This window comes from Olea europaea, unplaced genomic scaffold, assembly GCF_002742605.1.
Source record: "Olea europaea var. sylvestris unplaced genomic scaffold, O_europaea_v1 scaffold1404, whole genome shotgun sequence".
In the NCBI taxonomy this organism is placed as follows: Eukaryota; Viridiplantae; Streptophyta; class Magnoliopsida; order Lamiales; family Oleaceae; genus Olea; species Olea europaea.
This window is the reverse complement of record NW_019231564.1, coordinates 1-17,203: the sequence shown is the minus strand read 5'-3', so window position 1 is coordinate 17,203 and position 17,203 is coordinate 1. Positions and strand designations below refer to the sequence as shown.

The window sequence follows — 17,203 nt, the reverse complement described above, 5'->3', positions numbered from 1 at the left end:
TACTTTCTTAAAACTAAACCTTTACTTGGCTTAACTGCTACTGCTTTAATTGGAAATTTTTCTCTTGCAAAATTATGACATGAAAGACTTGACCACATTGGCAAGAAAAGTTTAAAGGCTTTAGAAAACAAAGGAATTTTTGTAAATAAAATTTTGGTAATATTGGTCATTGTGAACAATGTGTGATTGGCAAACAGGTTAAGCTTCCTTTTTTGCCTGGAACTCATAAAACTAAACAAATTATCAAGTACTTGCATGCTGATTTATGGGGACCTGCACCTGTGTGTACTCTTTCAAGTTTTAAATATTATCTTTTGATCATTGATGATTTTTCAAGAAAAATCTGGGTTTTCTTATTAAAATCTAAAGATGAGACCTTTTCAGTCTTTAGGGACTGGAAAATACAAATAGAAAATTAAATCAATCACAAGATAAAAATATTAAGAACAGATAATGGTCTGGAGTTTTGTAATTATGAGTTCAATAACTTCTGTAAAGAATATGGTATATTAAGACATCTCACTGTCACCTATACACCTCAACAAAATGGCATAGTTGAAAGAATGAACACAACCTTACAAAATAAAGTTAGATGCATGTTATTAAGTTCTGATTTGCCAAAAATATTTTAGGGTGAAGCTGTAAAAACAGCTGCATACTTAGTTAATAGAACACCCACTTCTGCCCTAAACTTTGAAGTACCTGAATCTCTGTGGACTAAAAATTCTGTTGATTATTCACACTTAAAAACCTTTGAATGTGCTGCTTATGCACACCAAAATATTGGAAAATTAGAACCTAGATCACTTAAATGTGTTTTCTTAGGTTATGGTGAAAATGTGAAAGGGTATAGATTGTGGTTTAAAAGTGAGAAAGGGTATAGGGTAATTGTTAGGAGAGATGTTGTCTTTAATGAATCCCTTATGCCATGTCCAGAAGGAAAACATAATTTGACTTCTGATGATGTCCAAATTGAGGTGGAGCCTCCTAAGATTGAAGGAGAAACCCATGTACCTGTTGCACCGGAAACGATTAATGCAGAAAATGAAATTGAAAATAATCTGCATGATAACACTAATGACCAGATTGAAAATCCTACCTATCACATTGAAGAATATTAATTAACTAGAGATAGGAAAAGAATGCAGACTAGACCACCTACAAGATATGATTCTGATGATTTTGTTTCATTATTTACCTATCAAGAACAAATTGAAAATGAGCCTAATACTTATGAAGATGCCATAAATTGCAAAGATTCTAAGCATTGGATAGTTGCTATGGAAGATGAAATGAGTTCACTTTTTAAAAATAAAACTTGAAAATTAGTTGAAAAGCCAAAAGGTCAAAAGCTTATAGACTGTAAATGGATTTATAAGATAAAATAAAGGGAGGGAGGAAATAATAGTCTAAGGTATAATGCTAGATTAGTTGCAAAGGGATTCACACAAAAAGAAGGTGTAGATTACAATGAAATATTTTCTGCTGTAGCTAAATTCACTACAATCTGCTTACTTGCTTTAGTTGCTCAATTTGGATGGGAACTTGATTAGTTAGATTTTAAGACTGCTTTCTTTATGGTGATCTGGAAGAAACAATTTATATGAAACAATCGGTTGGGTTTGTGAAAGGAAATCCAAAAAATGTTGTGTGCCTGTTAAAGAAGTTTCTGTATGGCCTAAAATAGGCTCCTAGGCAGTGGTACAAAAGATTTGATTCCTTTGTATTGAAACTTGGTTTTCAAAAGAGTAATTATGATACATGTCTGTATTGTAGAGGTAAAGGAGGTAAACATTCTCTTTATCTTGTACTTTATGTGAATGATATGTTGCTTACAAGTTGTGATAAATCTGAAATTGAATATATTAAGCAACAACTTAAATTTGAATTTGACATGAAAGATTTTGGAAATGCTAAAAAGATTCTTGGCACGCAAATTTATAAAGATAAAGAGAAAAACATGTTATTTCTGAATCAATATGATTATGTGATAAAAATTTTGAAAAAATCCGACATGTTTCACTGTAAATTTGTGTCTCTGCCTCTTGCAAATCATTTTAAACTTACATTTGATCTCTGCCCCAGAACTTTTGAAGAATCTGATAAAATGTCAAAAGTACCTTATGCAAATGTTATTGGTTCTGTGATGTATTTAATGGTATGTGCTAGACCCGATCTTGCTTTTAGTATTAGCATATTGAGTAGGTTTATGAGTAATCCTAGGGAAAAACACTGGAATGCTTTAAAATGGCTCTTGAGATACTTAAAGGGTACTACAAACTTGGATCTTGTGTTTAAAATGAATAAAGAAGGGGTAACTTTAAAGGGATTTACTGATTCTGACTTTGCTGGAAATAAGGATAATAGAAAATCAACTTCATCTTATTTCTTTACCTTATGTGGTACAGTAATCAGTTGGAAATCACAATTACAAAAGATTGTAGCTTTATCCTCAACTGAATCAAAATACATTGCTGCTTTTGATGCTTTTAAAGAAGGAATATGGCTAAGTGGATTACTTAAGGAACTTGGAGTTGTTGATGGAAATGCAACATTATATTCTGATAATCAAAGTGATATACATCTTAGTAAAAACCCCATGTATCATGATAGGACTAAACACAGACATTAAGTATCATTTTATTAAATACATTATTTCAAAAGGTGTTTTGAAAATTGGTAAAGTACCTACACGGTATAACCCATATGATATGGAGACAAAGATAATACTTTTGAACAAATTTAAAAACTGTTTAAAAACATTATTTATTGATTCTATTTGATAAATTACAGGTACTTGGAGCAAATGAAAGGAGAAAGTGATATTGTCTCCTGGTTGCACTGAACCTGAAAATATGGTAGCAAGGTGGAGATTGTTGTGATTCGAACCATAGTATTGTTGCTCCCATATTTTCAGCCCATTAAAACGTGTTATGAAAATGCGATTTTATAAGTGGCATTCTCTCTGATGATGACACCTGACTCTATTCCTACCGTTGGATGAAGGGTTACATTTTTCTGGTGATATATAAGGGACTTGACTTTTCGTTTGGCTGTGTGACTATTTACTCGGTCTGACTTTTGAGTGAGATTCGAGAGAGTTCTTCTGTTCTCTCGAGTTTGGGTTTTTTGTTTCCCTATTTTCTTGAAATCGATCATCTCATTCAATGTGTATTTTGAAGGCTGTTAACTACTGAATACTTGTATATTCTTGAGTGATACTTAGAGTCTTCATGTGTTAAGGTTAGGGATTTGGTCTGTTGATTCGTTGTGGGTTTGAGGCAAATCTGTGGTTCCTTTGAAGAGATAAGTCTTTTTTCTATGTATTCTTGTAGTTGTTGAACATTGTAACCTTCGATTGGCTATTTTGGGGCTTTAGTGCAATCAAACAATATCCACTTTCGATTGGATGCTCAACAGGGCATTAGGTGCTTAGTCACTGAACTTCTGGGGCTTCAGCTGAAAAATCTTGTTGTGTTTTTTATTTTCTGCAAGTTTAATTTCTGTTATTTTGATCGATTGTATCTTGCAACTTATTGTGTGGGTTTTTGGCCCCCTTTCATTTACATTATGGAATAATAGAGCAGGCGGTTAGTTCATACATTTCTCCATTTGTTCTGCACATCATGGAATAATAGAGCTTTTTACATGCTGCAACTTGCAAGTTAATTTCCCAACTTGTATTAAGAAGTTGGATGTGATCACAAAGATGCCCGAGGAATGGTAAGTGTTCAAGAATTCGTAATAGCATAATTACGATACAGATGCTGTTTAGTTCTTTTGAAAACATCCAACTATGGATTTTTATTCAGCTCAAACCATTTGAAACTCAATTGCTACTTTATTGTTATTGATTCGATGGATAGAAATTCTCTTTTTAAAACCCTACAAATTGATTAAAACCTCATATTCATAGTAGAACCACAATGCTTAAATAGAATTTTCAAAGCTATAATAAAAAGGTCCTCGTTTCCAATCACCATAACATGATTGATATGGCTTAGGAGGAGAAAAAATGTAGAAAGTATAATATTTTAGAAGAATGCTAAGTAATTTTTTCTTTCTATGTAACTGTTATCATACTTGCAATAATGGTAAACAAAAATATTTAGATGCCTGGTTTTCTTACTTGTATCATGTCTGTACAACATTCTTCGAAAAGTGTTATTTCCATATCCTTGCATTGCATAATGACAAATTCTTGTTTATGCCTGCATTTGAAGATCCTCTTTTTATCGACCCAGACGTTGGCTGCCTTGTTCCTCCCGATTTCCACGTTAAGATGATGCAGCATCCACACAAGCACTGCCTTGCAAGTAGGTTTATTGATGATAAGTTGCTAACTACAATGAATAAAACTGATGGGCTAAGGCAGGTATTACACCAATGCACACATTGCTAAAATATAACTAGTTCCTTGAGTTTTGAAGTCACACGGCTAGTTTCCTTCTTCTTTTATAGGTGGTTTTGTTAACAGATGGCATGGACACTCGACGTCTGTACAGGCTCAATTGGCCAGCATCAACAATGACTTTTGAGTTATCTCCCGCAAGAATTTATAGAAAATCAACTCAGAAACTCAAAAGTGAGTGTTGTCTCACCAAAGTTTCTCCCATTTCTAAAGTGTGCAAGCTCAAGTTTTTCTATCTTTCTGGTTACGTATCTATAATTTTCTGAATTGTTTCAATGAAGATAATATATTAGTAATGCTGATTCTCATTACTAGTACACAAACTATTATTATATCCTCATCCACGATCCATTTGGTATTTGAAATTGTTTGCCAGTACCCAAACTATTTGGCCGAACAAGTCAGAATTGACTTAGTTATTAGTAGTCTAAAGAGTCTAGTATACAAACTATTATTATATGATTTATATCCTCATCCATGATGCATCTGGTATTTCAAATTGTTTACCAGTACCCAAATTATTTGGCCTAACAACTCGGAATTGACTTCGTTATTAGCAGTGTTAAGAATCTAGGGACACTGATCGTTGCAGTATTGACGTTCAATTTGAGTTCTCCACCTCAAATTTTTGAGTTTTGCACGAGATCTAGTAGTTTGTCTAGAGAAATACTTTTTGTCCTATTAAATCTTTAATACTGCAGGATTCTTTTCTATTCTATGTATTTCATGTCAATTGATGAGCAATGTAACATATGCTAATTGCTAACCACTAGATACTGGGGCTAAGATTCCAAGAAGCTGCTTGTTCTATCATATTCCATCAGAGACCTCTGATATTCAACAAATTTTGCACAATAAAGGATTTAATGGTGCCAGACCTAGTATATGGGCCTTCCTGGTAATTAGACTTGTTAATGAAAAATGACACAAACTTTCTTAAAGTTCAATTTTTTTAGTTGCTCCTTTTGGGAATGTATAGCTTAAAAATGGACACGAGGGAATACCAAAAGACGACCTCTTGGGGATGTGTAGAGGGATCTGACTTGGTTTTCTTTAATATCATATTAAATGACATTCAAATTGAATTGAATAATGCTATCTTGCACCAATATAAGTTCAATTAAATGTATCATGTGACATTACATTTAAATGATTTTATTATTTAATGTGATGCAGTTGTCACTTCAACTGATGTTTGACATCAGTGGTACTGAATAAATTTGTTAAACTGAAAATGTAATACTTATATAATAGACCAAACTGACATGAATGTTTATCTCAACTGATAGTCAATTTAAATGATATTTTCCACATAGTAATTAAAATAAAGATAAGGATGAAATCAAATGGGCTAGAGTTCATCCCGAAAGACCAAAGATAAAGATTACTGACTCTTGGATGAACCATTTAGACATCCCTTTCTTTCATATTTATAATAATAATAATAATAATAATAATAATAATAATAATAATAAACTAGAATAGTTTCTCCCTTGTGAGGAGTTAGTCATGATGCCACTCTCTCTCATCCTTTACTAATATAAAAATTTCATAACATTTTGCAATTATATATTTGTAGTACCTTTGCTTGTTTGGTATATTTGTAATATGAAAGAAGTCATTCAGAATTGTCTCTATTTCAAAAGGACATTTTATCATTGTTTAGATTAATTCAAATACTTCCGACAATAACCGTTGGTCAGTTTCATATGTAAAGTAAATAGATATTGATAATCAACACAAAAGTACCAACTTTTTGCTTGGTATTCATGTTTTATTTTGTTCAAAACAATACCACTTCTCAATAAAAGACTTGTTTTGTTAGTCAACTTAATTGACAAAGTCATCGTAAGATATTAGAGCATCTCCCAAAATACTTTTTATTTTTTAAGAACATATTCTATCATTTGGAGAGTATTTATAAATTTATAGAGTTAAAATTTTAAAATACTTCAACAAACTATTTATATTTAATACTTAATTTTACTACTTCAAAAAAATATTTATTATTTTTCTTTGTCTTTTATTTTAACTAACTTTTCTCTAAATTATTTCTCTTCGTCCTATTTATATAGGCTGGCTTTCCTTTATTTTCTTGATCCAATTATATAGTTCTATTTCTTTATTGAGAATGCTTTGTTTTATTCGTTTACTAATATACTCTTATTTAATTTGTCTCATTATGATTAATTTTTTCATTTAATCTTGAAATTGTACAAATATAAATAAGGATAAACTGGAAAAGTTTTTGAGAAAAATTATTTGTTTAATAACATTAAATAAAAGTTCTTAATCCATGTGAAAAATAAAACAAGCATATATAAAAGGAACAGATGAAATAATAATTTTTTTACATTGAAAATCGAAACATTTTGAATGCATTTATTTATAATAAAATGAGTTTGACTCTCCAAATTTAGAGAGTCAAATCCACTCTCTAAATTAAAATGTTAATTTAAAGAATCTCTTAGAGCATGATTTTAAGAGTTAAACTTTTTAAAATAGAGAGCATCTCTACTTAAAGAGTCACTTGCTTTTAGATATTTAAAAATTGAAATGATAGTCTTAACTATTTACTAGATTTTATAATGTGAATTCATTTATACTCCCTTCAAAAAGATTTTATAATGTTAATTCATTGTAGGTTTACAAACTTTATGAGTAGGGGTTTAGGTGTAACATAATGATGAGCATCACTACGGTCACCATTGGTGGTTCTGAATTTCAATCACCAACGACATAAAGAACTTGATGTTTATTAACCATAGAGATTCTTTCTCGGATTCATTCAATAATAATTCTTTAATATTTTCGAAAGACACACGCAGAACATTACGTCCACATCTAAGAAGTATGTAGTTACTCTCTTAATTAAAATTTATAAACAAATTAAATCCAATTCTTCTTTTCATCAAAACAAGAGCTTGATATATGTATAATTTTCATGAATGAGAGACGACAAAACTTGAACTTAGATTTTGCTTGACTCTGATAGAAAGCAATGAACCAAAAACCCTCTACAAGCCAAGCAACTAGGAAGAAGTGTAACTAACGAGAGTTCTTGAAACTAATTTATTGAAAGATTATCTTAATCATCTCATTTTTAGAAGTTTAAATCATTAAAAATAATACGACTATTTATTTAAAGCACGTTGAAGACGTATCAATCTAATTGTCTAATAAGCATGAGATGCTTAAGACAATTTCGACTCTCAACCTCGTGAAAAAGTGGATATGCGTATTGGCAGACAATTCTCAATCAAACTGGATAACACGAAAAATAAAAAATAAAATTTTGTATATTATCATTTGATAAGTTTCCGTGCTCATCAACTTGCCAAACGCGTCCCTAGGGTTATAAATGGCATTTCACATAAAATGGCCTAAAGTGGTCTTGATCAGTTATCAGCGAACACAAGAAACAAGAGCCTGCACGGCTGCACCCTTGTGTTTTCTATAAATAAGGTTCTCTTGTCAAACAAATTCATAACATCGTAACCCTAAAGAAGCCTCGGAAGAGGAGAGAGAGATTTTCTTGTTCCGCCGCTGCAGAAGGTTTTCTTTTCCATTCGGAGAAGAAATAGAAAAAGATTCTGCAGCAGCTTTTATTTATATTTTCATTTTCACTTAATATCCGCAAGTACTTTTCACAATAAAAAAATGGCTCGTTCATTCTCCAACGTTAAAATTGTTTCTGCTTTCGTTTCCAACAAAATCTCTGATGCTGCCACCAGGTATTGACTATTGCCTATTCTATAATCTTTTCTTTAATTCAAAAATGTTCAGTTATGCTTAAAAATAGCTCAAAAACTACATTTTTTTTCACTTTTTTTTATGGGTTTTTGGTCGATGTACAGGCGTGGATATGCTGCTGCACAGGGTGGTGTGTCCAAGAGCCTGAGCGGCGGAGGGGTGGCGTCGAACATGATGTTGAAGAAAGTGGTGGAGGAATCTGGCAAGACTACTTCATGGTTACCGGACCCAGTTACTGGTTATTACCGACCGGAGAATCAGGCGACGGAGATTGACGCCGCCGAATTGAGGGCATTGCTTTTGAAGAATAAAATCAGAGCACAGCAAATCAGAGAAAATTGATTCGGGCTTTTATCGGGTGGTATCATGATCCAATACTGCATATCAAATGTTTGTTAGTACTGAAAAGTGAAAATGAAGGAATTTATAACAAATCTTGCTGTGATTCTTCAGTGGAAATACGTCAATGTGTTTGTGGCGCTTCTCTGTGTTTCTTGTGTTCTTTGGCAGCTGTTTTGGCCTTGTTAAATTAAATTTTATTTTTTTATTTCTTATTTTTAATTACACAATCCTCCGATAAATATTATTACACGTAAATCTAATTCTTTTCCTTTTCAGCCAGCTATTCTTTAAAAAATAAATATTATATTTTAGTTTATTTCTAAAAAAGTTATTTATTATTTTTTATCAATAAAAATATTCATTTATTTTGACTTACTTCTTTATGGGTTAAACATTTTAAGCTTAGCCAATCACCATAATGGATATTGACAATGCAAGAATATATTTGAATTTTATACTACTAATCAAATCTAACAGACTTGATTGAATGATACAAACACCAGTCAATGGACTCCTGGAATGAAACTCAAAGGTACAATCATCCCGAGTTCAATTTATCAACATAAAATTATGGGTTTTGCGAAAAGAATTGTATTCAATTGAGATTTTTAATAACTTTTTAAAAATTAAAAAGTTTTAGGGCATTAAACGTAAACTTTTGAAATCTCTCTAAAAGTGTTGATGTGTTCAATTCGGACTTTTAAAAAGGGTTTAATCTATTTATATAATCATGATTGGATTAAAAAAAAAAAAATGATGTCAAAAATAAGTTTTTATCAAACTGTCCAATTATAATTTGATATGTGCCATTTTGTTAACAAAATTGTTAACTATGATTGTACACCAAGCATAATTCTTTAAAAAATTTCTAAAAGTTTTAGAGGTATTCAAATTTTAATAACTTATAAAAGTTTCCATGGTACTAAATTTTAAGTAGAATGTACTAAAATAAAATTTGTGTCTCATTAATTACAAGATTTTGGGAGACCTTTTTTTTTTTTTTTTAATGACCATGAGTGTTCGGACCATCTTACGCGCACTTTGACTAATTCCACGGGATCCTGAAATTTACAGTCGGATACTCACCTCAATGACCGTAAGGGGACTCGAACTGGTGATCATTGAAGAGCAAATTCAAGACATGACCACTGAGACCTATATTTATAGTACACGAGTCAAACATTAAAACTAGGCAAAAGATGGAAATTTAAAAAAAAAAAAAAAAAAAAAATTAATATGTATTTTTTTTATCAATATTTCTCTTCCATTTTCTCCCCTATGAATATTAGAGTTATGATTTTTTTTTATTGTTTATTAGAGGGAAAATTGCAGTCGAGGTACCAAACCTTTCGTTTATTAACAGATTTTGATCAAACCTTTCATTTGTGCTACTGGAGGTACCAAACCTTTCAAAAATCCGCACCCAAAGTCTAAATGAATGGAAACCGTCCATTTGACCGTTAGTTGACCAAAAAAAGTAAATTTGACCTATTTTGACCAAATTGGAATGGGTAAAATGGTAACTTGATAATTAAAATATTAAATAAATTGAACAAAAAAATCAAAAAATCAAGAAAAAATAAAAAATTTAAGAAAAGAAAAAGGGTTGTCTCCTTCAACCTCCCCACCCCGTCGCACCCCACCCCACCCCACCATCTTTGTCCCTAAACCAGCCACCAGCACCTCCGCCTCCCCATTAAGCGCCTCTCCAACCTCTCCCTTTCTGCCACCACTCCAAAGAAAACCCCACTTATCTCTGCATCAATGTAAGCTGGAATTGGTGTAATGGGCACGAAGCTAGGCATGATGTCATTCTTCGACGATTCTGGGGCTATAATCCCCGTAACTGTAGTTGGATTCCGAGAGGGCAACATTGCTACTCAGGTTAAGACCGAGCTCACTGATGGTTACAATGCAGTTTAGGTCGGGTATAGGTGAGTCCGAGACCGAAAATTGACGAAACCGAAGATGGGCCATCTGGAGAAGTTCGGAATTATCCCGTTGTGCCACTTACAGGAATTTAGGCTCCAGACCGTTGATGGGTTTGAGCCCAATCAGAGACTTTCGATTGAGGAATTGTTTAAGGAAGGGGATTTGGTTGATGTTTCTGGGACCATATATATATATATATATATATATATAGTGCCGCAATGTAAATGAAACAGTTAAAGCTGTTTCTTAACAATTACTGAACTTTCAATTTTTTTTTGGGAATATTTGCTTTCAAAATTGTTTCCAAGCATCAATGTACTTTTGATATTGGTTCCCATTTGGATTTTTTGAAAATTTAAAGATTCAGTCTGCCACATTGTCCAAATTGTTCATTTTCAAATGGGGTGGGGTGGGGTGGCGTGGCGTGGGGAGGTTGAAGAAGACAACCCTTTTTTAATTTCTTTTCTTAATTTTTTGATTTTTTCTTAATTTTTTGATTTTTTTTTCAATTTATTTAATATTTTAATTATCAAGTTACCATTTTACTGATTTCAATTTGGTCAAAATATGTCAAATTTACTTTTTTTTGGCCAACTAACGGTCAAATGGACGGTTTCCATCCATTTGGATTTCAGATGCGAATTTTTGAAAGGTTGGTACCTTCAATGACACAAATGAAATGTTTGTGCAAAGTCACGATAAAAAGTATCATATTTCAATATTCGTCAAAGTCGACTAGAAATCATTTCACTTGAAATCTTTCATTTCATTGGGTCCTTGACCCACCTACTATGCACCGGATAGAGCTCTGCATAATATCAATATCAATAATCAAATGGCCAGTATGAAATCGACACCGACCAGTGGACCATCCTCTCGTGACCACTAGAGGCCCATCCCCTGACTGCCCCTATGATCACCCAAGAAGTCTCCCACCTGGCAGCGCCAATAATCATAACAAAGGCATAGTCGAGTGGTCCGCCCTCCCGTGATCACCAAAGGCCCATCCCCTATCTACCTTTGCAATCACCCAGGAAGTAACACCCGCAATGCCAAACATATCACATAAGCATGCCTCACATGCCTCGGTGCCCTAGTAGTGGTCAATAAAACATTTATAATGAAACTCACTTTGAAATCATATTTTGCATGCAGTATTTTCAACCTCGATTGCAATTTTCCCTTTATTATATTAGTTTCTATTTTTTCCTTTTCTCTCTTACTGTTTATTTCTATTTTCTATAAAAAAAAAAAAAATAATATTCTTATAACTGTTTCTTTTTTCATTCTTTTTTTTAATGAAAAATATCAATTTAATTAAATTATAAAATTTTATATAGACTAATTTATAATTAAATTTAAGTATATATTTTTTATTTATTCTTTAAAGGTAAATTATATTAATAATGCTGAATATAAAATTTTATTATTATTATTATTATTATTATTTATTTAATAAATTAAGGTCTTAAATTTTTATTCTTTTTAAAATATTTTTTTATTATATGAGGAGGGGAGGGAAAGAACAAAGGGAATTGTGGGTACCACCATCTCATATGTGATAATTTTATACTATTGCACTAGATCCACATTAATTCTATTTAAAATGAAAGTCTCTAAAAGTCTTTTAAATTCTATAAAAGTCTTAAAATGAAAGTTTATAAAAGTCTACAAAAAATTTCCATTAATTCCATAACAAAATCTACAACAGACATCACTTATACTCAATTGTATACACCCCATAAGTATACACAACCCCCTCATACCGAGTGTCAACTCCGGTATACAAATAGCAAAATCCTAAAATTATCTATTCTTTCTTTAACCTATCTTATTGACCTTACTCTGATCTTTGCAGATCATAAACTCCTAAATTCTCTACTATGAATTCTAAATACTTTACCCTCATAAAATCTTTATTCTTTCCTAAATCTATATCGTTTCAAAGGTTACTGATTTTGAACTCTACATGTAGAGTTCTTAAAGTATGTCTTACGTGAATAAAAGAAGTGTTAAGTGTCAATTAATCAATATGAGACAAGACCTGCACGAGCATCAAACTCAAGTGTACAGTGTCAAATGAAATGAACAGTCCACATGGCCGGCTAGAGTAGTGACTTTGTAGACATTTTTCTTGGTTGCTTGCTTTCTTGTGAGAATTGAAAGGGAATCAAACTAATAAATAGTAATACACAAAGTCGCTTTATATATTTCAAATCAAGTAGCGATTCAACGGGCGAGGCAAGTTTATTCACTTTCGGTGGATTCATCGACTTTTACGTTTGTACTCATCTAACAATTTGGACTCTTAGAAAAGAAACAAATTTGTTCATTCTCTTCAACAAGTCTGATCACGTGTAAACTGAATTTAACTTTTTTTCTTTCAAAACTTAACGAGTGCATAATTTCTTAAACATACAATTCAAAGTTCTTGCAATTCTTAATAATGGGAATGGGGTTCCAGGAATTGGTGTCTATCCAGTAAACCAAATAATTAAGACCACGAGACATGCACATGGTCGAAAAGTGACAGACATCACTTATACTCAATTGTATACACCCCATAAGTATACACAACCCCCTCATACCGAGTGTCAACTCCGGTATACAAATGGCAAAATCCTAAAATTATCTATTCTTTCTTTAACCTACCTTATTGACCTTACTCTGATCTTTGCAGATCATAAACTCCTAAATTCTCTACTATGAATTCTAAATACTTTACCCTCATAAAATCTTTATTCTTTCTTAAATCTATATCGTTTCAAAGGTTACTGATTTTGAACTCTACATGTAGAGTTCTTAAAGTATGTCTTACGTGAATAAAAGAAGTGTTAAGTGTCAATTAATCAATATGAGACAAGACCTGCACGAGCATCAAACTCAAGCGTACAGTGTCAAATGAAATGAACAGTCCACATGGCCGGCTAGAGTAGTGACTTTGTAGACATTTTTCTTGGTTGCTTGCTTGCTTGCTTGTGAGAATTGAAAAGGAATCAAACTAATAAATAGTAATACACAAAGTCGCTTTATATATTTTAAATCAAGTAGCGATTTAACGGGCGAGGCAAGTTTATTCACTTTCGGTGAATCCACCGAATTTTGAATAATAAAATACGTTATCTATGTAGCACCAGTTGTCCATTGACACAATTGTTGTTTGCTACGAATACAAGGAATTGTCTAGGAAGAGATGTGCATGCATTACAAAAACAAGCAATGGGCGAGCCTCTTTATTGATTGGGGAGCCATTTGACTTTTACGTTTGTACTCATCTAACAATTTGTTCATTCTCTTCAACACGTCTGATCATGTGTAAACTGAATTTAACTTTTTTTTCTTTCAAAACTTTACAGGTGCATAATTTCTTAAGCGTACAATTCAAAGTTCTTGCAATTCTTAATAATGGGAATGGGGTTCCAGGAATTGGTGTCTATCCAGTAAACCAAATAATTAAGAACACGAGACATGCACATGATCAGAAAAGTGACAAAGGGTTAATCAGTAAACACTGAACATATCGCCTAAGGGTTACAAGACTGACCACTCAACCATCTAGCAAGAGCCCCAAGCTGACCACCTTGTCTAGCCATGAGTCCACCGACCAACTCCTAGTAAACTGCCCTGAACATATCATCCAAGGGTTATGAGATTAACCACTCGACCATCTAGCAAGAGCGCCAAGCTGCCACCGTGTCTAGAGTCCACCTACCCGCTCATCACCTCTCTCTCTGAAGTAAAAAAAATCTCATTCATCACTTAACAATAAAAGAGAGCTTTTACTCATCTCCTCGAGTGGGGATTCTCCTCTCTTTATAATAACCCGTGGTGGAGTTTCTTCACTTAACACACGCCCTTCTATCTGGCATGCATTGTAGAATAATTAGACTGTTTTTAGTTTGAACTGTTGACATGAGGTTCTAGGAGGATTTTCAGGGTCGACTTGAATGATTGTATTAGAGGAAGTCAGAATATTTAAAAGGAGACTTTCATTTGGAACAGATAGAAATATACATCAAAGATTTGATAGAAGGAAAGGCAAACACGAGAAGTCAAGCAGTGGTGAAGATATGCTGAGTCTGATAAATGTTGTTCGAGTTAAAGACTAGACCTTGCAACACATAAAGAATACACCTGCAAACTGGGAATCGAGCATCGTCTTATATATGCTGTCACCAGAATGTAAGTTCTATCCATTTTTAATAAAATGATTTACTTAGCAGCAACAGCAATAAATTAAATCTTATTCATTGGGTGCCTGAAACACATTTCCATCGTCATGTGCCTTCCAGGATAAATTAGATGTCCTTAATTTCTTCAACAATTGCAACTTCAGACAGGTATATTGTGTCACAAGTTCAAGAACACGCTCATTAGCAATCAAGAGATAAACCCATGTAACTCTTAAGATCATCATACAAGCAATCAATCTGCAGCATCCAATATTCTCCCGCCATTTTAGCATCCAACACATAAACTGACCTCGTTCATGAGCACTAGTCACCCACAAAACATGAAGTACGCAAGTGCTCCCTGGCTGCCATCAGGGGCCAAGATCAAATAGGGCTCCAGGAACCCGAAGGCCCACGGGTGCAACACCCAAGTAGACCTAATTGGTAGGAACTTGAAACCAAATCATAAATATCGATCACCAATTGAAGTATCCCTCACAAAGTTGTGAGACAATACATGTGCGAATTTGCTTTATGTGTTTTAATGTATATGCATTTCGATTAAGGAACTTATGGATATTCGTAGTCAAATTATGTATTTGACAACAATATCAAGCATCTCTGACCACCCATTTAAATAAAAACATAACCCCTCTAAAATTTTGCTTCCAATCTCCCTTGAAGAATCTCCCACAGCCATTTCCCTCACGTTCAAAATTCACCCAATTCTACGCCTCAAAAACGAGAACCACACTGCTAACAATCGACGCTTGCTCTCAAAGGCAGCTGTACTTCTACATTTCCATCGCAAACAATTATTACAACAACAGTTACAAGATAAAAAATGTTGAAGATTTACTTAACACACAAATCAAGGAAAACTGTTATGAAATGAAACATATTAAAATATGANCTATATGACAGGTGTGAACACGGACATGCGATATTTGAAGTGTCCGTGCAACACAAAAGGTCAATAATCATAATCTGAAAACTTTAAAACACGGTCATAAATTGATCAACTGAAAAATGGAAAAGCAAAAATGTTAACAATAAGATCGAACAGAAAAAAAGATGTTTGTCTCCTTGCCTTTCTTTTGAATGCACAATTCAGCCCAGACAAGTGCATATAAATACACGGGGCATAGAATACAGTGGAAGAGGAATAACTTTTGATCACTTTCCTTTCTTCCTTCACCACGATATTGTATATGCTCGAACAATTATATATTCTATAAACAATGATTAATCGGGTGCAGAATCATGAACAAGAATCGAATCAAGAAAACATTAGAAAAAAACTCACATCAGACAGTTCCGCTGAATAAAGTTCCATATCATGCACCTCAAACACTAGTGAACAACATAATTAATCTCAAATGAATTGGAGGGGGAAAATGGGATCATGAACCGCAATAAATGAATCAAGAACATAATAAGGAACTCACATCACGGGTAAATAATTCAAGATTATACGCCTCGAGAACAGGTGAATAACATAATAATCACAAATAAAACAAATGGAAAAAAGTTAAAATCTTTGAAAACACGAATCCAACTGGCCTCTGCTAGATTGAAGAAGCGAATGCATTAATATTAAAACTTCCTCTTTTGTCTTATAAACAACTTTGCAATCCGATGGACGCCCACAATGTCAGCACTTGTAGAAATTAATCCAGAAAAACTGTACATGCAATCCTAACAGAAGATTCGAGATGATCCTCGCTTCTCACAACCTACACGAGTTAATATATTAGAAGATCGATGATGATTTATCGTGCACAGATGAACTAATTGATCTAAAAGCTCAAGCTATTAGAGGGAGGACATTGTATTCATCTGATCTTTTTTAAGACCCTGATCGTGAAGAACAAGAAAATGATTCAAGAACATTTAAAGAAAGCCCATAATGCAATTCGGACGCATATACAATCGCGAAAATATAATAAATCACAAATGAAACTAAGGAAACAGAATTAATATCTTTGAAAACCCGAAATCCAACTGACCTCGGCAGATCTGCCAGATTGAAGAAGAAAATGGATTGCTTCTAAAATTCCCTTTTGGTAAATTCTTATAAACAGCTTTGCAATTCAATCCACACCCACATTGCGGGCTCTCATAGAAATTATCAATCGAAAAATTCGCAGATGCAATTCCAACAGAAAATTCAAGATTATCCCCATTCCTCACAGCCTCCACAATATCAAGCCAAAGAAAAAACACTTTAACACTGACTCCAGAAAGGCCGGTCAACTTTCCTTTAGAGATGTATCCACTGATCTTAGAGCTGTACTTTAGTTGGTACGAGCCTTCGAGGGAGAAACTGCAGGAACCCTTAAAATACGCATTGAATTTTCCTGTCGTTTTATCGAGATCGTAGTGGGTTACGCCTTCTGGAAGGATGCCCACCGGGAAGTCATAAGACTGGAGGAGTTCGTAGGCTGTAATAGTAGGGTTTCCGCCGCCGCATGTGGTAGCGATGACGACGGCGACGGTGAGAACGATGGCAATTGTGTCGTAGGTTGTTTTAGTTGCCGGCATTGTTCTTTACTTATTATTAACTTTTTTCCTTTTTTTTTTTTTTTTTTTT

The 17,203-nt window shown here is 33.3% G+C and overlaps 3 protein-coding genes across 3 annotated transcripts; 2 read left to right on the top strand and 1 right to left on the bottom strand.

The window, feature by feature from the left end:
* The first annotated feature begins 4,207 nt into the window (after positions 1-4,207).
* On the top strand, positions 4,208-5,453 carry LOC111375702 (putative S-adenosyl-L-methionine-dependent methyltransferase MAP_4190c). Its single transcript, XM_022998571.1, has 4 exons — positions 4,208-4,375; positions 4,462-4,585; positions 5,185-5,309; positions 5,391-5,453. Exons 1-4 carry the CDS (start codon positions 4,208-4,210, stop codon positions 5,451-5,453), a joined length of 480 nt encoding a protein of 159 aa, XP_022854339.1.
* A 2,437-nt stretch (positions 5,454-7,890) lies between these two features.
* Positions 7,891-8,646, top strand: LOC111375691 (protein SENESCENCE-ASSOCIATED GENE 21, mitochondrial-like). Its single transcript, XM_022998559.1, has 2 exons — positions 7,891-8,145; positions 8,269-8,646. The coding sequence occupies exons 1-2, from the start codon at positions 8,072-8,074 to the stop codon at positions 8,504-8,506; spliced, it is 312 nt and encodes a 103-aa protein (XP_022854327.1). The 5' UTR covers positions 7,891-8,071; the 3' UTR covers positions 8,507-8,646.
* Positions 8,647-15,931: 7,285 nt separating this feature from the next.
* LOC111375692 lies at positions 15,932-17,196 on the bottom strand. The gene is made up of 2 exons (XM_022998560.1): positions 16,620-17,196; positions 15,932-16,346 (listed from the first exon to the last, which is right to left on the bottom strand). Exons 1-2 carry the CDS (start codon positions 17,152-17,154, stop codon positions 16,309-16,311), a joined length of 573 nt encoding a protein of 190 aa, XP_022854328.1. The 5' UTR covers positions 17,155-17,196; the 3' UTR covers positions 15,932-16,308.
* Between the last annotated feature and the right edge of the window lie 7 nt (positions 17,197-17,203).